The sequence below is a fragment of the Phytophthora cinnamomi genome, assembly GCF_018691715.1.
Source record: "Phytophthora cinnamomi strain GKB4 chromosome Unknown Contig14, whole genome shotgun sequence".
NCBI classification, from domain to species: domain Eukaryota; phylum Oomycota; class Peronosporomycetes; order Peronosporales; family Peronosporaceae; genus Phytophthora; species Phytophthora cinnamomi.
The window spans coordinates 2,408,352-2,424,261 of record NW_027150947.1 but is presented as its reverse complement, the minus strand read 5'-3'; the positions used below and the strand labels follow the sequence as shown (position 1 = coordinate 2,424,261).

Here is a 15,910-nt window from a genome sequence, read left to right as displayed (position 1 = left end):
GAGCTCTTTACCGCCGCGACGTGGAGCCCTCCACGCTTACCCGATGCACTGCCACGAAGTCGTTCCAACCGGAGAGGATCCGGAACTTGACGAAGGACGCGTCGGTCGGCTTGACGTTCTCGCTCACGATCTGCAGCTCTCCGTCCGACTCCTTCAACTCTGCAGGTGGACAGCACAACATTACACGTACAGGACAATTAGACAAGACGGACACAACAGTCGACACTTTCAACCTTACTGGTATCGAAGAGCTTCTCCCATTTAGTCGGCGTCGGCCCGCTGCAGGACTCCACAGACACCTCCTTGGCATTCCGCGTCCACATCTTGGCTCGTACAACGGAGGCCGTCGTTGCAAGCTGAACCACGATCTCCTGCGGAAAACTCCCCGTCGTCACCCACTTGGACGATTGCTCTCTATCATACGCAAACGCAGCAAGCACGGAGCAATAAGGAACGCAGTTGCAAGTCCAGCGTAATAACTACAAGCTCACCCGTCCAAGATGTTGACCGGCGGGAAGTTCGAATCGAAAGACGTCACGGCAGTCACCTGGGCGCCCTCTTCATCCAAGGCAAGCTCCATCACGAACACAACGACTCCGGGCTTTTGTGAGTATGCTTAGACCCTCCCTCCCGTTTCCTGAAGCCCCTAGCAGAGGCTTAACTTAGAACAACCGCGGCATGACAAAACCAAGTAATAATAGGTGAAGGCACGCACTCATACTTATCATCTCGATTTTGCGCTGCGCAGCGCACATGCACTGCGACTTACTTGAACACCCTCCTAGATACCAACGTCACAGATGGTCGCACGAATCCTTCGGCGCTGTTGATCACTTCCCGTGGCTTCGATGCTCCCTCAGTGAAGTTTTTCAAGCGTCCAATCCACGCCACTGTCGACATCCTTCTCACGAGGACAGAGGCCGCTGAATGGACTCTTTGTACAGACGCTCGAAACCCGCGGACAGGATGTCGGCCGCACGCGTAATCCCCGATCCATCGTCATTGAAAAGCTTGCAGTTCGACCACATCAGACGGATATCGTTGGCGAAGTGCGTGGAGTCCAGTTCCTTCACACCAGCAGCGACAGTGTTGCTGTCCACGACGTACGCGCCCTTCTTTAGTTTATTCTCGATCTTCGACAAATCCATCGGCTGCTTCACCACCCGCGTGTAGAGCGGCACATTTTCCACAGGCGTGAGGAACGGCTTGGAAAACGGATGCGACTTTAAGCACTCGACAACCTTCAGGCACCTATCCAGCAAACTCTGCTCTGCAGCCACAGCAACGGAGTAGGCGTCGAACCGCGAAGGTTTCTTGCACTCGTCACACTGCCAATCACCCTCAGGCAAGTCGTTCTCCGTCATGTGCAGACACTTCAAGTGGTAAGAGCGCGGGCACTTATCGCAGCATACCAGGTCACCAGCGCGTTGGCAAACCTCACAGAAATCTAGGTTGGCGTCCAACTCACTGTCCGAACCGTCTTCGTCTTCATCTTGGTCTTCGTCATCTTCGTTGTAGGCCTCATCCTCTGTGTCATCATCGTCATTCTGCGCGCGCTTGAGGCGTTTAAAAGCACGTCTACCACGGCCTCTGCCCCTACCTCTTCCTCTGGCCTTCGGGGGCGGGGAAGTCTTACGATCTTGTGGGATCTTCTTCTCCACGCGTGGCATAGCGGGGGTCCCATCCTTACGTGGACGTCCTGGTCCACGACGCATCGGTTGCGGTTGCAGTTGCGATGTCTGAATAACATGATGCTCCTTTTCAGCCTTGGGTGCACTTTCCCTTTCATGATCGTTTCGCTTTGTACTCAGCAACGATCTCGGCTCAGATCCATACCGGTTCTTGGGTTCATTATCTTCTTCAGTTCCGGAATCTTCAGCGCGATGTGATGCCCTCGAATAATCTCGTGATTCCACGTCGTCCGATTCGCGTGGGGCAGCACTGTCTTCGCCATCGCTATCGCTAGCACTAGCATCATGCTTCCGCGGTTCACTTTTTTCGCCGTCGCTGTCGCTTGCTTTCCGCTTCCGTGCCAGATTCGCCTCACCAGGCCGTGCACCCTGTGAACGCTCACGGGGAGTGCTATCACCTGAGTCCACTGAGCTGGTGGATGATTGATCTTGGTAAGAGCTATCCGTTTGACGACGCCTGTCAGCGATGCCACGACCAGCATACACCCGAGGTGTTGTTCCCGCTTCCGCCTCGCCCGAAACTTGCGCATTCTCGCTATTTCCGTTTCCATCAGCAATTCCATTCGTACCGTGGCGCGAATCACTCTGGGGGTGGCTGCTGTCTTTGCTGGACTGGCTGCTGGCGTCCATCGCCGTCGAAGTCTTGGGAGTTCCATTTTGATGCAACGAGCTTAAAAGTCGAACTAGAGATTGCTCCGACTCGGCACAATTGATAACAGTAGTCGCTGGCGGAGAATCCACGGAGGTTGGGTGAACACGTGGCGAAGCAACTCTAGGACCAACTCGGGAATCAGTGGCTTGCGCACTATCAGCCATTACAGAGAGCATATCAGCAGGGGTATCCTTGGCTGCTCGCTTCGGAATGGGAGGATACTGCGACGGAGTCTTCTGCTGCGCCTGCATGCTGGGATATTCATCACGACTATTTCGTTCATCTTTCGGACGTTGTTCATACTCGGACTGCTGAGGCTGCATGTGTCGACGCCCTTCGAATGTTTTTCCTGGCTCCGTGGTTCGAGCAGAAAAGCCGTCGCGCCGAATAGGAGGACGGCCTTCTGCCGATGAAGTGGGAGGGTACTGTGCGTACCGACGACCGTCGCTCGTCCCCATGCTTTGAGCACTAGCGTACGCCATTCGCCCCTCGGGTGTTGGCGCTGAGACGACGGTGGACGTGGCAGCAGCAGTGGGGGCAGCAATAGCGCGGTCGCCCTTCATTGCAGGTGTTGAGCCTTGTCCACTGCGACGAAGTGTATCCAGCAGATATCGCTTGTATTTCTGAACTTCCTTCTCCTTTCCTGCAGTGCAACCAGTGCACGGGCATCCGTGGGTGCAAATCAAGCAGCGCAGCAAGCGTCGGTTGGGTGCGGATCCGTTCCGGCCGACGAACAACGCCTCCATCCTCACTCTGTAAACACTGCGTAAATGCTCACGACACAGCGAATGGTTCTCATCTGCGTGCGGGCAAAAGTTCACCACCGGGACGAAGTGGTTCTCGCTGATACCGCACAAGTGACACAGTCCCTTCGCCACAAAGTTGGCTTCCTTTTCCGGGATCAAGTCTTCCATCGCCACTGCGAACGCATCGTGCAGCACCGACTCGTCCAGACTCACTTGCTCGCGGAGCATCTCCTCCACCCTCGGGGGCAGCTTCCTCTCCCGCTTGTAATCCTCCGCCAACTTCCCGGACGAGCCTTCCTTCGTTCTACCCTGATACATGTTACCAGCCGAGCCGTCCACGACTCGCCCCTGGTAGCCTGCTGGGACCTGAACCACCCTGCCCTGGTAACCTGTAGCTGCTTCCGGCGGTCTCGCTGGGTACCCCGGTCTGGGCTCGTTCGTTCTACCCTGGTACCCCGGCGCTCCATCACTCGGTCTACCCTGGTATCCCGCAGGAGCTTCGCTCGTTCTGACCTGGTACCCCGGCGTTCCATCACTCGGTCTACCCTGGTATCCCGCAGGTGCTTCGCTCGTTCTGACCTGGTATCCTGGCGGAGCATCGCTCATTCTACCTTGAGGCCCTGGCGGTCCATCGCCCATTCTACCTTGGTAGGCCGCCGGTCTCCCCTGGTATCCAGCCGTTCTTTCGGGCATTCTACCTTGGTATCCCGCCGCTTCCATCGTCGTTCTCCCCTGGTAGGTCGGCGCTGCGTCGTTCACTCTCGCCTGATACTGCATCGTTCTACCTTGGGGGTACGGGGTAGGGCCCTCCACGGGGGGTCTCCCCTTGTACCCATCCACGGCTCTGGCGGGGTACCCCGTCGCCTTCTCGGGCATTCTCCCTTGGTACCCAGCGGGAGCTTCGGCCGCCCTCCCCTGGTAGGGCGTGGGGCGTTCTCCCGCCCTCCCAGCGTACGCAGCAGCGTACTGCTGGTACTGCACGGGCCCCTGCGGGGCCGCCGAGGCCGGTGGGGGGCCCTCCCAGTCGGGCGACGGCCTGGCGCGGCCCTGCCAGGCGGCGCCCGAGGGCGGCGCGGCGCTCACAGCCGCGTTGTAGCCATCTTGTGCCTTGTAGCCATCTTGTGCCTTGCCCTTGCTCATGATGGCTTCCATCCACACTTCGTTGGGCGGGGGCGTGAGTCGCTGGCGCTGGGAGGAACCGTGGAAGTTTGTGCGCGGAGATAAGGTTAGAGAGGGAGGGGGCGGGGGGTATAAAGACTCAGGGGGGGAAGAAGACGCACCTTGTCCCCGCGGTCCCGAGGCGCCCCATGGTACATGCTGGCCGCTGGCTGCGTGGCGCTCGCTTCCTGGCTGAGGCGTCAGCCGCTTGTCCGGCCCAAGGCTTCTTGAGATTTGTTAGCACTGCGAGTCGTGGGTTTGGCGCCGCTGCGGTCCGTGAGAGTTTATAATTTACCTTGGATAGTTGATACACGGTGAAAACGGATGTGAATGCGGTGTAGAGGATGCGTTTGTGGAGGTACCCATCGCACTCGGTGCCTGCAGAGGATTTCAGTCTGCTCGATAGTTTGTGCTTTCCGGCCATGTGGTAGCGTCAACAGGACTGTGCTGGCGTTCGAGTCGCGACACCTGGCCGCGCTTTCCCATCTCGCGACAACCAGAGCGCGCTCCGAATCGCCGATTCGGAATCGGAAGTTCCGAGGCCGCCCGTGGCGGTCGAGACGCTGCATGCTGCCAACGATAAATAATCATGTTGAAGTGGTAAGGGCGGAGCTGCCTGCGACAGGACGACAGAGTCGGGGGCTTACGAGAGGAAGCAGAGGTGGGAGTAAACTTAGCTTCAGTTCGGTTGGCGCTGGTTCCGTTCCATATCATTAGAACATTGTTAGGCGAAAAGACTCTTGCCTTCGCCGCTTCTTCCGCGGTGCCATTTTCCGATCATCAAGACTCGATGGGCAACTTTGCTATTTCGGTTCAGTCATTTCTTGGTCATTTCAAATTTGTGGGTGGGCTCCCTTTGGGAGACGCGCTGTTCGCTGTCTGAGCTGGTGTATCTCCCAATGTATCGGAGAGTCCTGTGTTTCCCAACTAACTGTATATGATGCGTTCAAGGTTTGTGTTGGGCCACACTGCTTATAAAGTCTGACACTGTTCAGATATCCATCTCTGATGCCGTCAACTAGCCAAGTGTCGTCGCTTTGCAACGGTAAGTTTAGTTTGGTTGGAGCGCTCCGCTCGCGTTGTGGGCGCGCTGCACTACACGCAGTGTTAGGTTAGTAAGTAGTGCAGTGGTTGACCGGCCCTGTTGGGCCCGCAGCGCAGTGTGACGAGGCCTTCGGCGGGCGGAGGCCGCCTTCGCTGCGCTCGGCAGCAATTTTGAATTCACGGGATCTACGCGCAGACAGCACGTCGCTCTGATTGATTCTTTGGTATTTTAACGTCCACATGTACATGTATCAAGTACAGGTGCAAAGTATCCCTACCCAGCACTCATGAAATCTTGCTGTTTTTCCAAAGGTACAAAGCTAGGGATGTGAAACCACGAAAGCCACTACCCTGCCCACCAGACCGCGAGATATGAAGGAAACCTATACCGAGATCTGCGGAGCCAGCAGACTATCGCCTACAATCATAGCGCGGCTTCGATGTTCAGCACTAGCTAGAGTATTCCTATCGAATCAACTATCTCGGCTAGCCTTGTACTAGTAATTGTCTCCGTTGGTTGTCTCGGCAAATTGTCTCCGAGAGCTGTTTCAGGGACGCGATCCGGCTTTCTATGATTCAGACTCCATGCAGTACCGTACTCGCTCTGATTTTAATTTACACATCTCGAAGTTGATCATTGATCAAATTCAAGATGTGCAAGTTACGGAACGAGGTTCTGACTCAACGGATTCATCCAAGTGGCTTTTCCGCGTAATACATGTACTGGCCGTATTGTATACGACGCAGAATCATCACCACCCTCGAGCTACAGAACCCCTCGATACCTATATCTAAGCGTTTTAAAAAATAAATAGATAATGACATGCATTTTTTTTCAAAAGGAAAATAATGGTGCTAGCCTGCGATGTAACAACACGTAAGTACTCGAGATACAGTATTGCTCACGCCTGTTGTCGTAGGTTCGCTAGAAGCTACTGTAGTTTACTAAGCTACTAATGTTATCATGCTGGAGCGGTCGAGTGGTGATTGTTTGGCTCGTTTGTTTTAAGTCGGTAATGTGGTAGGCTAGACCATATATAATAAATAGCACATGCGCGTGTCTAGAGCGCGCATCAGTTTAACTGAATATGTTCTTCGCTTTGTATTCAGCTACATTTATATTAATACATGTAGTGAATAAAGTACAAAAATTAAAATATCAACCATGGTGAGTATTGTACTACTGTACTGTCCAGAACGAAAACGAGGTTGCACTGGGGCCTTTGAGTGTGTGTTTTATTTACAGAGAGAATTGCGCGGTGCATTGGATGAAAGCGAGATTTTCTCTGCAGCAGCGAACAGGATCAAAGAGCCCCACCGAGTGCACGAGGGCAGATCGCCACGATAAAGCTGACGCCGGTCATTTCCTAAATCAGTTTACCCCCCCCCCCCCCCCCAACACACACACAGCGTGATTCAATTGGTTCTGGTCTAGAACTTCTAGCGTTCATTTCGGCAGTGCACGCCTACTTGATTCTTTTGACGAGTGCTCATTACCGGTGTGGGTGGGTGGAAACCCTAGTCGGACTATAATAACAGCGTGATCTCATGCAAAGACTGCGTATGTAGCCGTCGTGAGAGAGAGGCAAGAAATAGACCCACATGATACGTCATCCCAGGTACATTTTTAATTCAAATAGGCTCTCATCCGTTTTAGTATCAAACACGACCGCCTTCAGATTTTCTCCAAAAAAAACGTGGTGCTGAATACATGTGCACACTTACGATCAACACGCAGTCAGTTGGGATCATAAGCAATTCCGAGTGCGGCGACTGAATCCTACACTTGCACCAGAAGTCTCAAACAAAGGTTCACGGGTCACCCTACCCGTCCGACTGGTGTGCTGATCTGGTATCAGGCACCCGCACCCGTCCAGGAGGTTCCTCCGTGATGTTCGGATAATAATAACCAGCAAAGCAAGTAATCGCTATGGAGTAGATTATGAGAAATACAACATATAGATCGAGAACTGACCCTTCAAAAGGCTCACGTTCTAACCAGAAACGACTGCGATTCTTGGCAACCATGTTTGGATCTATACCTATCCTGCACCTACCGGGTCACCCTGCCCGCCCGCAAGGTCAATCGAGAACCCGTACCCGTCCATAATGCTTTCAGGCGAGTCGGGTCGGGCGGGTACCCGACTTTCGGGTACCTATTGCAAGCTTTGACTTGCACCCAAAACTGTGAAGTTGAGCAATATTATTAGGTCTTTGAGCTCTTGATGGCAGATTCTGATGGAACCATTGATTGAAGCGCGATAGCCCATACAAAATCAAGCACTCCATCTCGGTTTCATTTTCCGTGAAGGCTGCAGAAGCGAGCAAGGCCAACAACTGTGCCGGGGATGCTGCCTCCGGTTAAGCCCGCAGGTGCATTTTGTTAGAAGTAGTGTCTGGTTATCTCATTATGCTGCGACAATGTATATAGTAGGGGAAATTGAGCTACATGTAGAAGCAAATCCAAAAGCAGCCAAGGGGATGAATACCGATCATGTGCACTAAGAGATGCGTTTTCGTGCAGCTGAAACTACGGGCTGGAACGTTGTCGTTTTCTCGGTTTTGTGAACGTCTCAATTAGACGACACTACCTGGGATAACGTCACCAAAAGCAAGGGCGATTTCCTTTTCTGGACAAACGTCGATTTTCCATCGCGATGCCGAGCGGCTTCTGCGCCGGAGAATCTTCAGAGTCATGCAGTAGACAGCTCTGTAAAGATGTCTGGGTATCTGGCCATCCAGGACCTGGGCCATGTGGGCTTTACAAGTCGCTCGACCGTCAGTGCTGGATACAATAGTTCTGTAAGTACAACCTGGGTACATGTGTGTCTGTAGTTTAGCAACAGTAGCCAAAGTAACTAAGTTTGCAAGTGCTCGATAACATTGACAGCGATTTCAGCTTAGTTAGTTTGCAAGTGCTCGATAACATTGACGGCGAATGTCAACTTCGCGTGCTGCACTTCCGTGGACCATAATTTGTGACTACTGTTTTCTCACTAAGGAGCGGTGTGCCTCAACGCCGTGGTAACCACGCAGACAAAGGAACAACACGCAAAGACTGCGGTGGCAGCACTTCAAGCGTCTCGCAATCCTGCCATCCAGATTGAAGCTGCAAAGCGCGAAGCAGAGCATGATGCTCGGCAAATCGAACCCGAGACGGCGAAGATTCCACGCTGCGGCTTTTGGAGCCATCCATCGGCTGTCTCGTAACGCCCTGTCCCCCCGTGTTTGAGTGGAGTCCTGCAATGCTGAGCGCTTCCTCATGAAGTTCCTACGATTCTGAGACCCGAGCGCTGGCTGGCGGGCAACACTCCGCCGACATGGTGCGCGTATTGTGGGTATCCGCTGGATATTTTGCGTGCATGTGTGTGTGCCGCACACTGTGCGTGCATGTCGCCTTCGTCGCACTTCCCATGGTCGTGGGTCATCACCATCGCGAAAAGGATGTGGGGCGATTACGGCAGGAAGGGAGGCCTCGCAGGCGATAAATTACTTAGTTGGCTATCGTATCGAGCGCTCGCCGAGGGCGGTAGGTGTCCGTAATCACCCGCTGCCGGGAAGGCAGAGCGCCCGCGTCTATTTTGTGGGCGGGGTCTACATGACCCGCTGGCGCTTGAGGGGCCCACCGCACGAGAGCGAGGGCGCGGCCTGGTACTTGGTCCACCGGCGGGCCAGAATGGCCTCCTCCTGCTTCCGGCGGATGTAGCTGCTGTGTGCCGGCAGGTTGGCCACTGCAAGGCGTTTGGGCGCGGCGGGCGCAGCGGTGCACTCGACGAACAAGCTCGGGTCCAGCTCGTTCAGGTACTCGTCGAGGCTGCGGATGAGCACGCGCTCGGTCGGCTGTTGTTGCTGCTGCTGCTGCTGCTCGAGCTGGTGCTTGCGCTCGAGGAAGTCCTGGATCTCCTCGTACTGGCTGCGCGAGCGACTGTCGTGCACGCCGAGCAGCAGAGTGGAGGCCTCGTCGAGGCCGCCCACCTGCGCGCAGATGTAGCGCTGCACGTGGTCCATCTCGGCGCGGTACTGCTGCTCCTTGGCGGGCGACGCGAACTGCAGCGGGCGCCGCACCACACGGCGCAGTGGCGGCTGCGGCTTGCTGCTGCTGCTGGGCATCATGGGCTTTCGGGGCGGACGGCGAATGCTGGAATGACACCGAAGCTGCTGCGGCCGGCACCGAGCGAGGTCCAACGGCGGCTGTTACAGCCGCTTCAAGCACTGCGGGCGCCCATCACGCGACGCGACGACGCGCGTGACATCTAGGTATCAATCAGGGCGGGCTGGATTTCTTTTTTACTGACCTACACCTGAAACATAAAGGTCTGCTGCTGCAGTGGGTGTATCGAACATGTAAAAACAGATAGGGATGTGATATGGGGGGTATGTGGTGTAGCGGGTCCGGGGCACTGTCATCTGGTTCTAAAAAATCGGGAAAAACAAGTCGACTTTTGCTCGAAAGCGCCATGGAGACATCTTGCCAGCGCTTTGCCCCGATTTGCCCTGAGACGCCGGGGCTGGATTATTATATCGCGCCGCACGGAACTCGCGTCGATAGAGGCGGGATTTTGTTGCCGCCACGCCGGTGGTCGAGGTGATCACTACCTCGCGCTGTCCGCCGACGGGCCGACGCTGTGGATTCACTCTGCACGAGCCGCAGATCGGATCGGGGCGCAGTGCTCCTGCCCGTGTGACTTCGGTCCAAGTCGCTCCGAGTCGAATGTCAGATGGCTGCCCCGCCTCGGCTCACCTGCCGGCTGGCTGATTATTATTGACGCGCACAGGCCGTTGGCGAGAGAAATCCGCCCAGGGTTGATTCCTGGCAAACGAACGATATGAACCTTCGGTGCAGTAGCCACTTGCAGCTACATTCATGTACTATATGAAGCGAAGATCACAGGCAGCGGATACCAGAAAGACTCGACTAGCTAACGCCATTAGCTACAGGCCCCGCCACTGTAGCTACACAGCAGCGGGGCCGAGCTGGTCTGGTCCTGTCATCGGGATCGGCCACGCACGTCACTGGTCAAAAGCGTCCCCCATTTCGCCCAATCACCCGTCGCATACGTCGATGCGTGGGGTTCCGCAAAGTTCAATCAAGCATCACCCACCCACCCACGCTCGCTCCATGGCTGTGGCTGTGGCGGACGGCGCCGAGCGCGCGCTGCTGGCTGGCGGCTTCCTGCTCTTCTCGTCGTCCGTGGCGCTCTTCTGCCTGGAGCGCAAGCGCCACCGCCAGCGCGTGTGGCGCCAGCGCCTCACCTACAAGAAGCTCTCCAAATCGTATTCTACACTATAATTTAATTAATTAGCCAGTATAATAACACTAATTAAATAAGGATATTAACCCCCGCTGGTGGCCTGCTGCAGGTCGGACCTGGGCGCGTCCTTCGGGCTGGACATCGGTGCGTCGCGGACGGGAAAAATCCATCGCTAGGCCTTCTGACTCATGAGCTGTGCTGTGCTGTGCTGTGGTAGGGGGTACACTGGCCAAGATCGTGTACTTCGAGCGCCACGACGCGGCCTCCGACACGCGCAAGCGGCCGCGCTCGGCGTCGCTGGACGTGGCGGCGGGCGAGATGAACAAGTTCCTGCGCGAGAACCAGTCCTTCGGCAGCACGGGCGTGCAGGACGTGCGGCTGAGAATCCACTCCAAGACGCTCAACGGGGTGGGCGCTGCAGCTGCGGCTGCTGCTGTGGGTTGACCACGGACTCACCAGTGTTGCTGTGTATCCATTCTGGTTGCAGATCTTCCACTTCGTCCGGTTCGAGAGCAGCAAGACGCGCGAGGCGATCGAGTTCATCGCGGTAAATGGGATCAACCAGTCGCTCCGGATCCTGCCCTGCACGGGCGGCGGCGCCCACAAGGTTCGTGCTGCTGGGTGAGTGGAGTGCCGGTGGAGAGAGGTGCTGACCTTGTTGTGATGTTCTGCGAGTAGTATGGACACGCTTTCAACGAGATTGCTGGGGTTGAGCTGGAGAAGTACGACGAGATTGAGTGCACCATTTTGGGCCTGCACCTGCTGCTCACGACGCTGTCCGATGAAGTGTACACCTTTGAGGTGCGTACGAAATGCTGCGCCTACAGGTTCATTACGGTGGTGAGGCTAACTTTCATTCTTGTTTTGCCGTGCAGGTTGTGGATTTCAACTCGCTTGCAGCGTCGCGCGTGAAGGTCATCCAAACTGACGTGAACGAAGACGTGTACCCGTATCTGGTATGTATCGCGGTTGTTGTATTTCTTTTATTGCATGCAGCTCAGATATTCAAACTCACTATCCCTGCTGCAGCTTGTCAGTATTGGTTCTGGTGTTAGTGTGCTTTATGTGAAGGGCCCCGGAGAATACGAGCGTGTGAGCGGCAGCAGCATTGGCGGCGGTACCTATTGGGGACTTTGTCGTCTGATGACTCATTGCGAATCCTATGACGATGCGCTGGATTTGTGTGTCCACGGCACCAACAAAACAGTTGATATGAGCGTTGGAGATATCTATGGCGGAGCGTACGACAAGTTTAAGCTACCAGCGTCCACCGTGGCTAGCAGTTTCGGCAAAATGATCTCGACCTCCCGCGAAAGCGTGAGCGAAGCGGATCTGGCTCGATCGCTGCTGGTCATGATCACACAGAACATCGGTCAAGTCGCCTTTTTGAATGCGACCTTATACAAGACCAAGAACATTTTCTTCGTTGGCAACTTTCTCCGGCACAACAAGATTTCGTCACGGACACTGGCGTATGCTATCAATTTTTGGTCGAACGGAGCGATGGAGGCTCGCTTTTGCAAGCACGAAGGCTATTTGGGAGCGCTGGGTGCGTTCTTGCGGCACGCGGAGGTAACTAACGCTCACGGGCACGAATTCGTGTCAGCAACTAGAGTATCGAGGCGACCATCTGAGATCTAGGATGGACGAAACTCGTGCAAAGTACTAGCGTGGATAGAGCGCTGCGTGCCAATAAAAGCGTTTATGGCTGTGGCTATTGGGTTGAGGCCATTGACAGCGTTTCATAGCGAGCACTAGGAACCTCTTGAGATAAAAACCTATGAAGGATAAAAAGAAAGTTTGCTGGGTGAAAACCAAACACGACAGCAGCTATTCCAATAGGGACATCATTGATGTCACATCAATAGGGACATACATGTAGCAATTGGGCATTCCGCGTGGAACGTGGAACTGCCACTGGCAGGGCAAGGGCGCGATGAGTGCCGCTGGTAGATTACGGGTCACCCCCGCGTGCGCACAGCATACCATATAGGTACACTCGATTCTCCTAGATGAAGATGGTGGATAACGCCAAATTGTTCAGCGTTCATTCTGCAATTTCCTACCAAGCGACTAAGCACCGCACTGCATCGCCCAACTAGACCCAAACAGCCATGCCGCTCACCGTTCCTGGCATCCACACCAACACGCCGCTGGACGCGACCTTCGACAAGGACATCCGCGACCTGCACCTCATCTACGACTACGACGCCGAGTCGGCAGACGGCAAGCCGGAGAAGTGGCGCTACGAGCTGTGGTTTTTCTCGCATGACCGTGTGGCGTACGCCATCCACGGCGGCCCCATGGCCGGCCGCGTGAACTACCAGACGTGCTCGTACCAGTGCATCCGCCCCGGCGAGCTGTGGCAGTGCAACTGGCTGGAGGAGACAGGCACCATCGTGAGTCTGGTGTTTGACATTAAGGTGCAGAAGCTCACGACCATGATCGGCTTCTCCAAGGGCCACTGGGAGCACCCGGTTGAGGCTCACGGCGACAAGCGCAACGCCAATGACTTCGCTCGCTGGCGCAATTTGGCCGAATACGGCAACCAGAAGGACCGACTGCTATTGTGCGAGCAGGCCGACATCCTCGAGTCGTTCAAGGGCAAGGGAGATCTGGAGCCCATCGTGCCGGACGCCGAGACGCTATAAATTGCAGCTGCCCCAGGTTCGCAACATGCGGCATTGTCGCTGATGGTTGCCGTATCCTATGCGGCGAGTGCCGTGATCTGTAGTGTAGTTAGCTGCCAGCGAGAGGGTGAATTGACCTTTTTTGCTTGTGTTGCTAGCCGTAATGATATTAGTATAGGATTATAACTCATGGTGACAAATGCCTCAAGATTCGATCACTACCACGAAATAGAAGAGACTCGAGCACATGTTGGCTGCGCCAGCGTGTGCTAAAGTATTGCCACTGGTATGTCGAAGGCATTTCGTTAGGTAAGTCCCCTACACTTGATAGTGAGATTTCAGGCTGCTGCAGCAGTGATGATAGAAATATGCGTACTATGCTTGGTGTGTGTATGCGTTGTGAGATCAACGAGATATCCTATAGCAATCTGGCTGCCAAGGAACTAACCGGGGTGATTCTAAGGGAAAGGTTCTTATCTGATCAAACACACGGGTCCAGATATTGAGGCTAGTCTACGGAACTATCCCAGCGACCAAATACTCGGTGCTTAACTGTGTCAGTTGTCGTCGCTTGCCACCTCGCTATCCGAATTCACAGGCGGTACCTCCATTGCCAGGCGCAGTTGCCGCCTCTCACGAGCACGGCGGTTCGTATCTCGTCTCCTTGCGAGCTGTGTCGTTCCGATGTAGCTCAGGCGTCGCAAATAGTCTCGGTAGTGCTCGCCATCTTCTGCTCCAAGCGGGTACGCTCGAACTTGCACATTTGTTAACGCCACGCACGCTCTAAAGTACATTTCGTACCTCGCCTCCTTCCACCGATACTTATCACTGCATAAGGCCCACAGCGTGCAGAGCCGCCCGAAGTAGTTTGCAATAATGCTCCGATCCGAGGAAATGTTGTGGTTTGTAGCCTCTTCTTCGAGTGTCAGAGGGGCGGATGGAAGGCGGCGTTTGGGGTGCACCACTCGGTGGGTCTCAGCAAGACCCTGGTAGCCTTTATCAGCGATAATTATCCACGCCGATGGATATGTTTCCTGGAGGGGCCCGTCGTCCGGCAGCGTTTCCTCTGAAGCGAGTTTGGTAGCAGTAGCTTCATGAAAAGCCTTGTTGTTGCGGAAGATGGTTATATCAGCCACCGAGCCACGGTCGTGCGTCGAGCAATTAATTGCGATGCCGGTGGGTGTTACCGAGAGTTCCGTCTTGTACCCGTGCAGCTTGTGTTTAGCGTTATAAAACCCAGCACGCTCTTCTTGCGTACCACCGCTCTTCACAGTGGACTGCTGAAATATCACGTCGACCGCGTAACGAGCAGCGGGGTAGTGGCGAAAACTATGACCACTTAGAGCCACCTTCTTCATCGACTCAGTCTTGGCGGCGTCCTCTACGTACAACGCGTACAGATGTGGAGATAGGATCTCCAGAAAACGCACAATCATCTTCTCGAACGCGGGTGGTTTGGCTCCGAAAGACGTCGCCAGGACCCCCCAATCGCCTCCGTTCTTTAAGACACTCAGTGTCATAAAAAACATGTCCACAGCCGTCTCACTGGACCTTTTCCTCCTGCCAACGTTCAATCTCGTCGACATAAAGTCGCTCAGAAAGCCGTACAACCGCACTATCTCAGTGGGCGTAAAGTTTGTCATGCTCTGTATGCCCTCGTCGCCGATGCTGTCGCGGAACGTGTCGAGCAGCGGGTGGGGCGAGTCTTCCTCCTCATCGCTTGAAGGCAGTGGGTCATGGTGATGGCGGGCGCGCTTGCGAACGCGCTCCGCCTCTCGTTCTTGGAGTTGCAGGTAAGCTCGACGTGCGTCTTGGCCGTCGAACGCACGTCTTGAAGCCCTCGAGGCGGTTGAGGAACCGCTCGGGCTTCGGCCACGTGGCCCCGAGCCTTGACGTGTCGACGTGGAGGCAGTACCGGTCGAAGGGCGGCTTGAGTTAGGTGCCAGGCGATAGAAAAGCGCCGTTTCATCGAAGTTGAACACATCATCGGGTGCAGACTGTGCTACCAGCTCTTGTAGCTCTAGCCTGGCACCACGCACTGCATCATCTTCTACAGCTCCACCTTCTCCGTGTAGCACATGGGAGCGGATACCATTGCGCTTCTTAAAGCTTTGGAGCCAGCCGTTGCTAAACCTGAGTTGCGTGGAATCGATGCCTAAGCGCCCCGCCAGCTCGTGCGCCTTCAGCAGGAGCACGTCGTCCGCCATTGCCGTTTTAGCTTCGTTCTGAAAGAAAAATTCCCTCAGTTCCCGCTCGAACTGTGGGAATTTCACTCGGCGCCGCTTGGTTGCACTCAGGTCGACGTGGCTGAAGTAGGAAGAAGGCAGGTTGCGCAGTCGGGCAAGTGTGGCACGGCTGACCCGGGCCTTGAACGTCGCGTAGATCCACTCAGCGAGCATGGGGTTGTTCATGCCAGGATTCTGCTTGAGCTTTAGGTGCACTTGGAGCTTTTGTTTTAGCGTCAGACAGGTGCGAGGAGACATTGCGTTGGGCGTTGAGCAGTGGGGGCTTTAAAGAGTGTGTGGTGTGAATCAAATAAACAGGTTAGACCTAATTTGGTCCTCCAAAATGTGACTCATATACCTTGTATACATTTAAACAGCGGTTATACAAAAACGAAGTAAAATATTTGGTAGCAACAAAGCTTGCATCAAATAAATGGCAAGGCTCAAATAGGGAGGATCATATAAACAGGTTTGACTGTACTGTGCAGAAGGCGTTTTTACAGATTTCGCTA

At 54.9% G+C, this 15,910-nt stretch overlaps 6 protein-coding genes across 6 annotated transcripts; 2 read left to right on the top strand and 4 right to left on the bottom strand.

Annotated features, from left to right (window-relative positions):
* Window positions 1–7: 7 nt before the first annotated feature.
* IUM83_01463 (uncharacterized protein) lies at window positions 8–580 on the bottom strand (the record flags this gene model as incomplete). The annotated part of the gene is made up of 3 exons (XM_067925318.1): window positions 8–159; window positions 239–414; window positions 492–580. 3 exons carry the CDS (start codon window positions 578–580, stop codon window positions 8–10), a joined length of 417 nt encoding a protein of 138 aa, XP_067797727.1.
* Window positions 581–905: 325 nt separating this feature from the next.
* IUM83_01462 (Transcription intermediary factor 1-alpha) lies at window positions 906–4,405 on the bottom strand (the record flags this gene model as incomplete). Its single annotated transcript, XM_067925317.1, has 3 exons — window positions 906–1,397; window positions 3,096–4,277; window positions 4,370–4,405. 3 exons carry the CDS (start codon window positions 4,403–4,405, stop codon window positions 906–908), a joined length of 1,710 nt encoding a protein of 569 aa, XP_067797157.1.
* A 4,480-nt stretch (window positions 4,406–8,885) lies between these two features.
* Window positions 8,886–9,404, bottom strand: IUM83_01461 (uncharacterized protein; the record flags this gene model as incomplete). The annotated part of the gene is made up of 1 exon (XM_067925316.1): window positions 8,886–9,404. One exon carries the CDS (start codon window positions 9,402–9,404, stop codon window positions 8,886–8,888), a length of 519 nt encoding a protein of 172 aa, XP_067797728.1.
* A 1,006-nt stretch (window positions 9,405–10,410) lies between these two features.
* IUM83_01460 (pantothenate kinase) lies at window positions 10,411–12,184 on the top strand (the record flags this gene model as incomplete). Its single annotated transcript, XM_067925315.1, has 7 exons — window positions 10,411–10,565; window positions 10,653–10,687; window positions 10,761–10,951; window positions 11,031–11,150; window positions 11,222–11,344; window positions 11,419–11,499; window positions 11,573–12,184. The coding sequence occupies 7 exons, from the start codon at window positions 10,411–10,413 to the stop codon at window positions 12,182–12,184; spliced, it is 1,317 nt and encodes a 438-aa protein (XP_067797158.1).
* Window positions 12,185–12,657: 473 nt separating this feature from the next.
* IUM83_01459 (Phenol acid carboxylase) lies at window positions 12,658–13,194 on the top strand (the record flags this gene model as incomplete). The annotated part of the gene is made up of 1 exon (XM_067925314.1): window positions 12,658–13,194. The coding sequence occupies one exon, from the start codon at window positions 12,658–12,660 to the stop codon at window positions 13,192–13,194; it is 537 nt and encodes a 178-aa protein (XP_067797246.1).
* A 536-nt stretch (window positions 13,195–13,730) lies between these two features.
* Window positions 13,731–15,656, bottom strand: IUM83_01458 (succinyl-CoA:3-ketoacid coenzyme A transferase; the record flags this gene model as incomplete). The annotated part of the gene is made up of 1 exon (XM_067925313.1): window positions 13,731–15,656. One exon carries the CDS (start codon window positions 15,654–15,656, stop codon window positions 13,731–13,733), a length of 1,926 nt encoding a protein of 641 aa, XP_067797245.1.
* Between the last annotated feature and the right edge of the window lie 254 nt (window positions 15,657–15,910).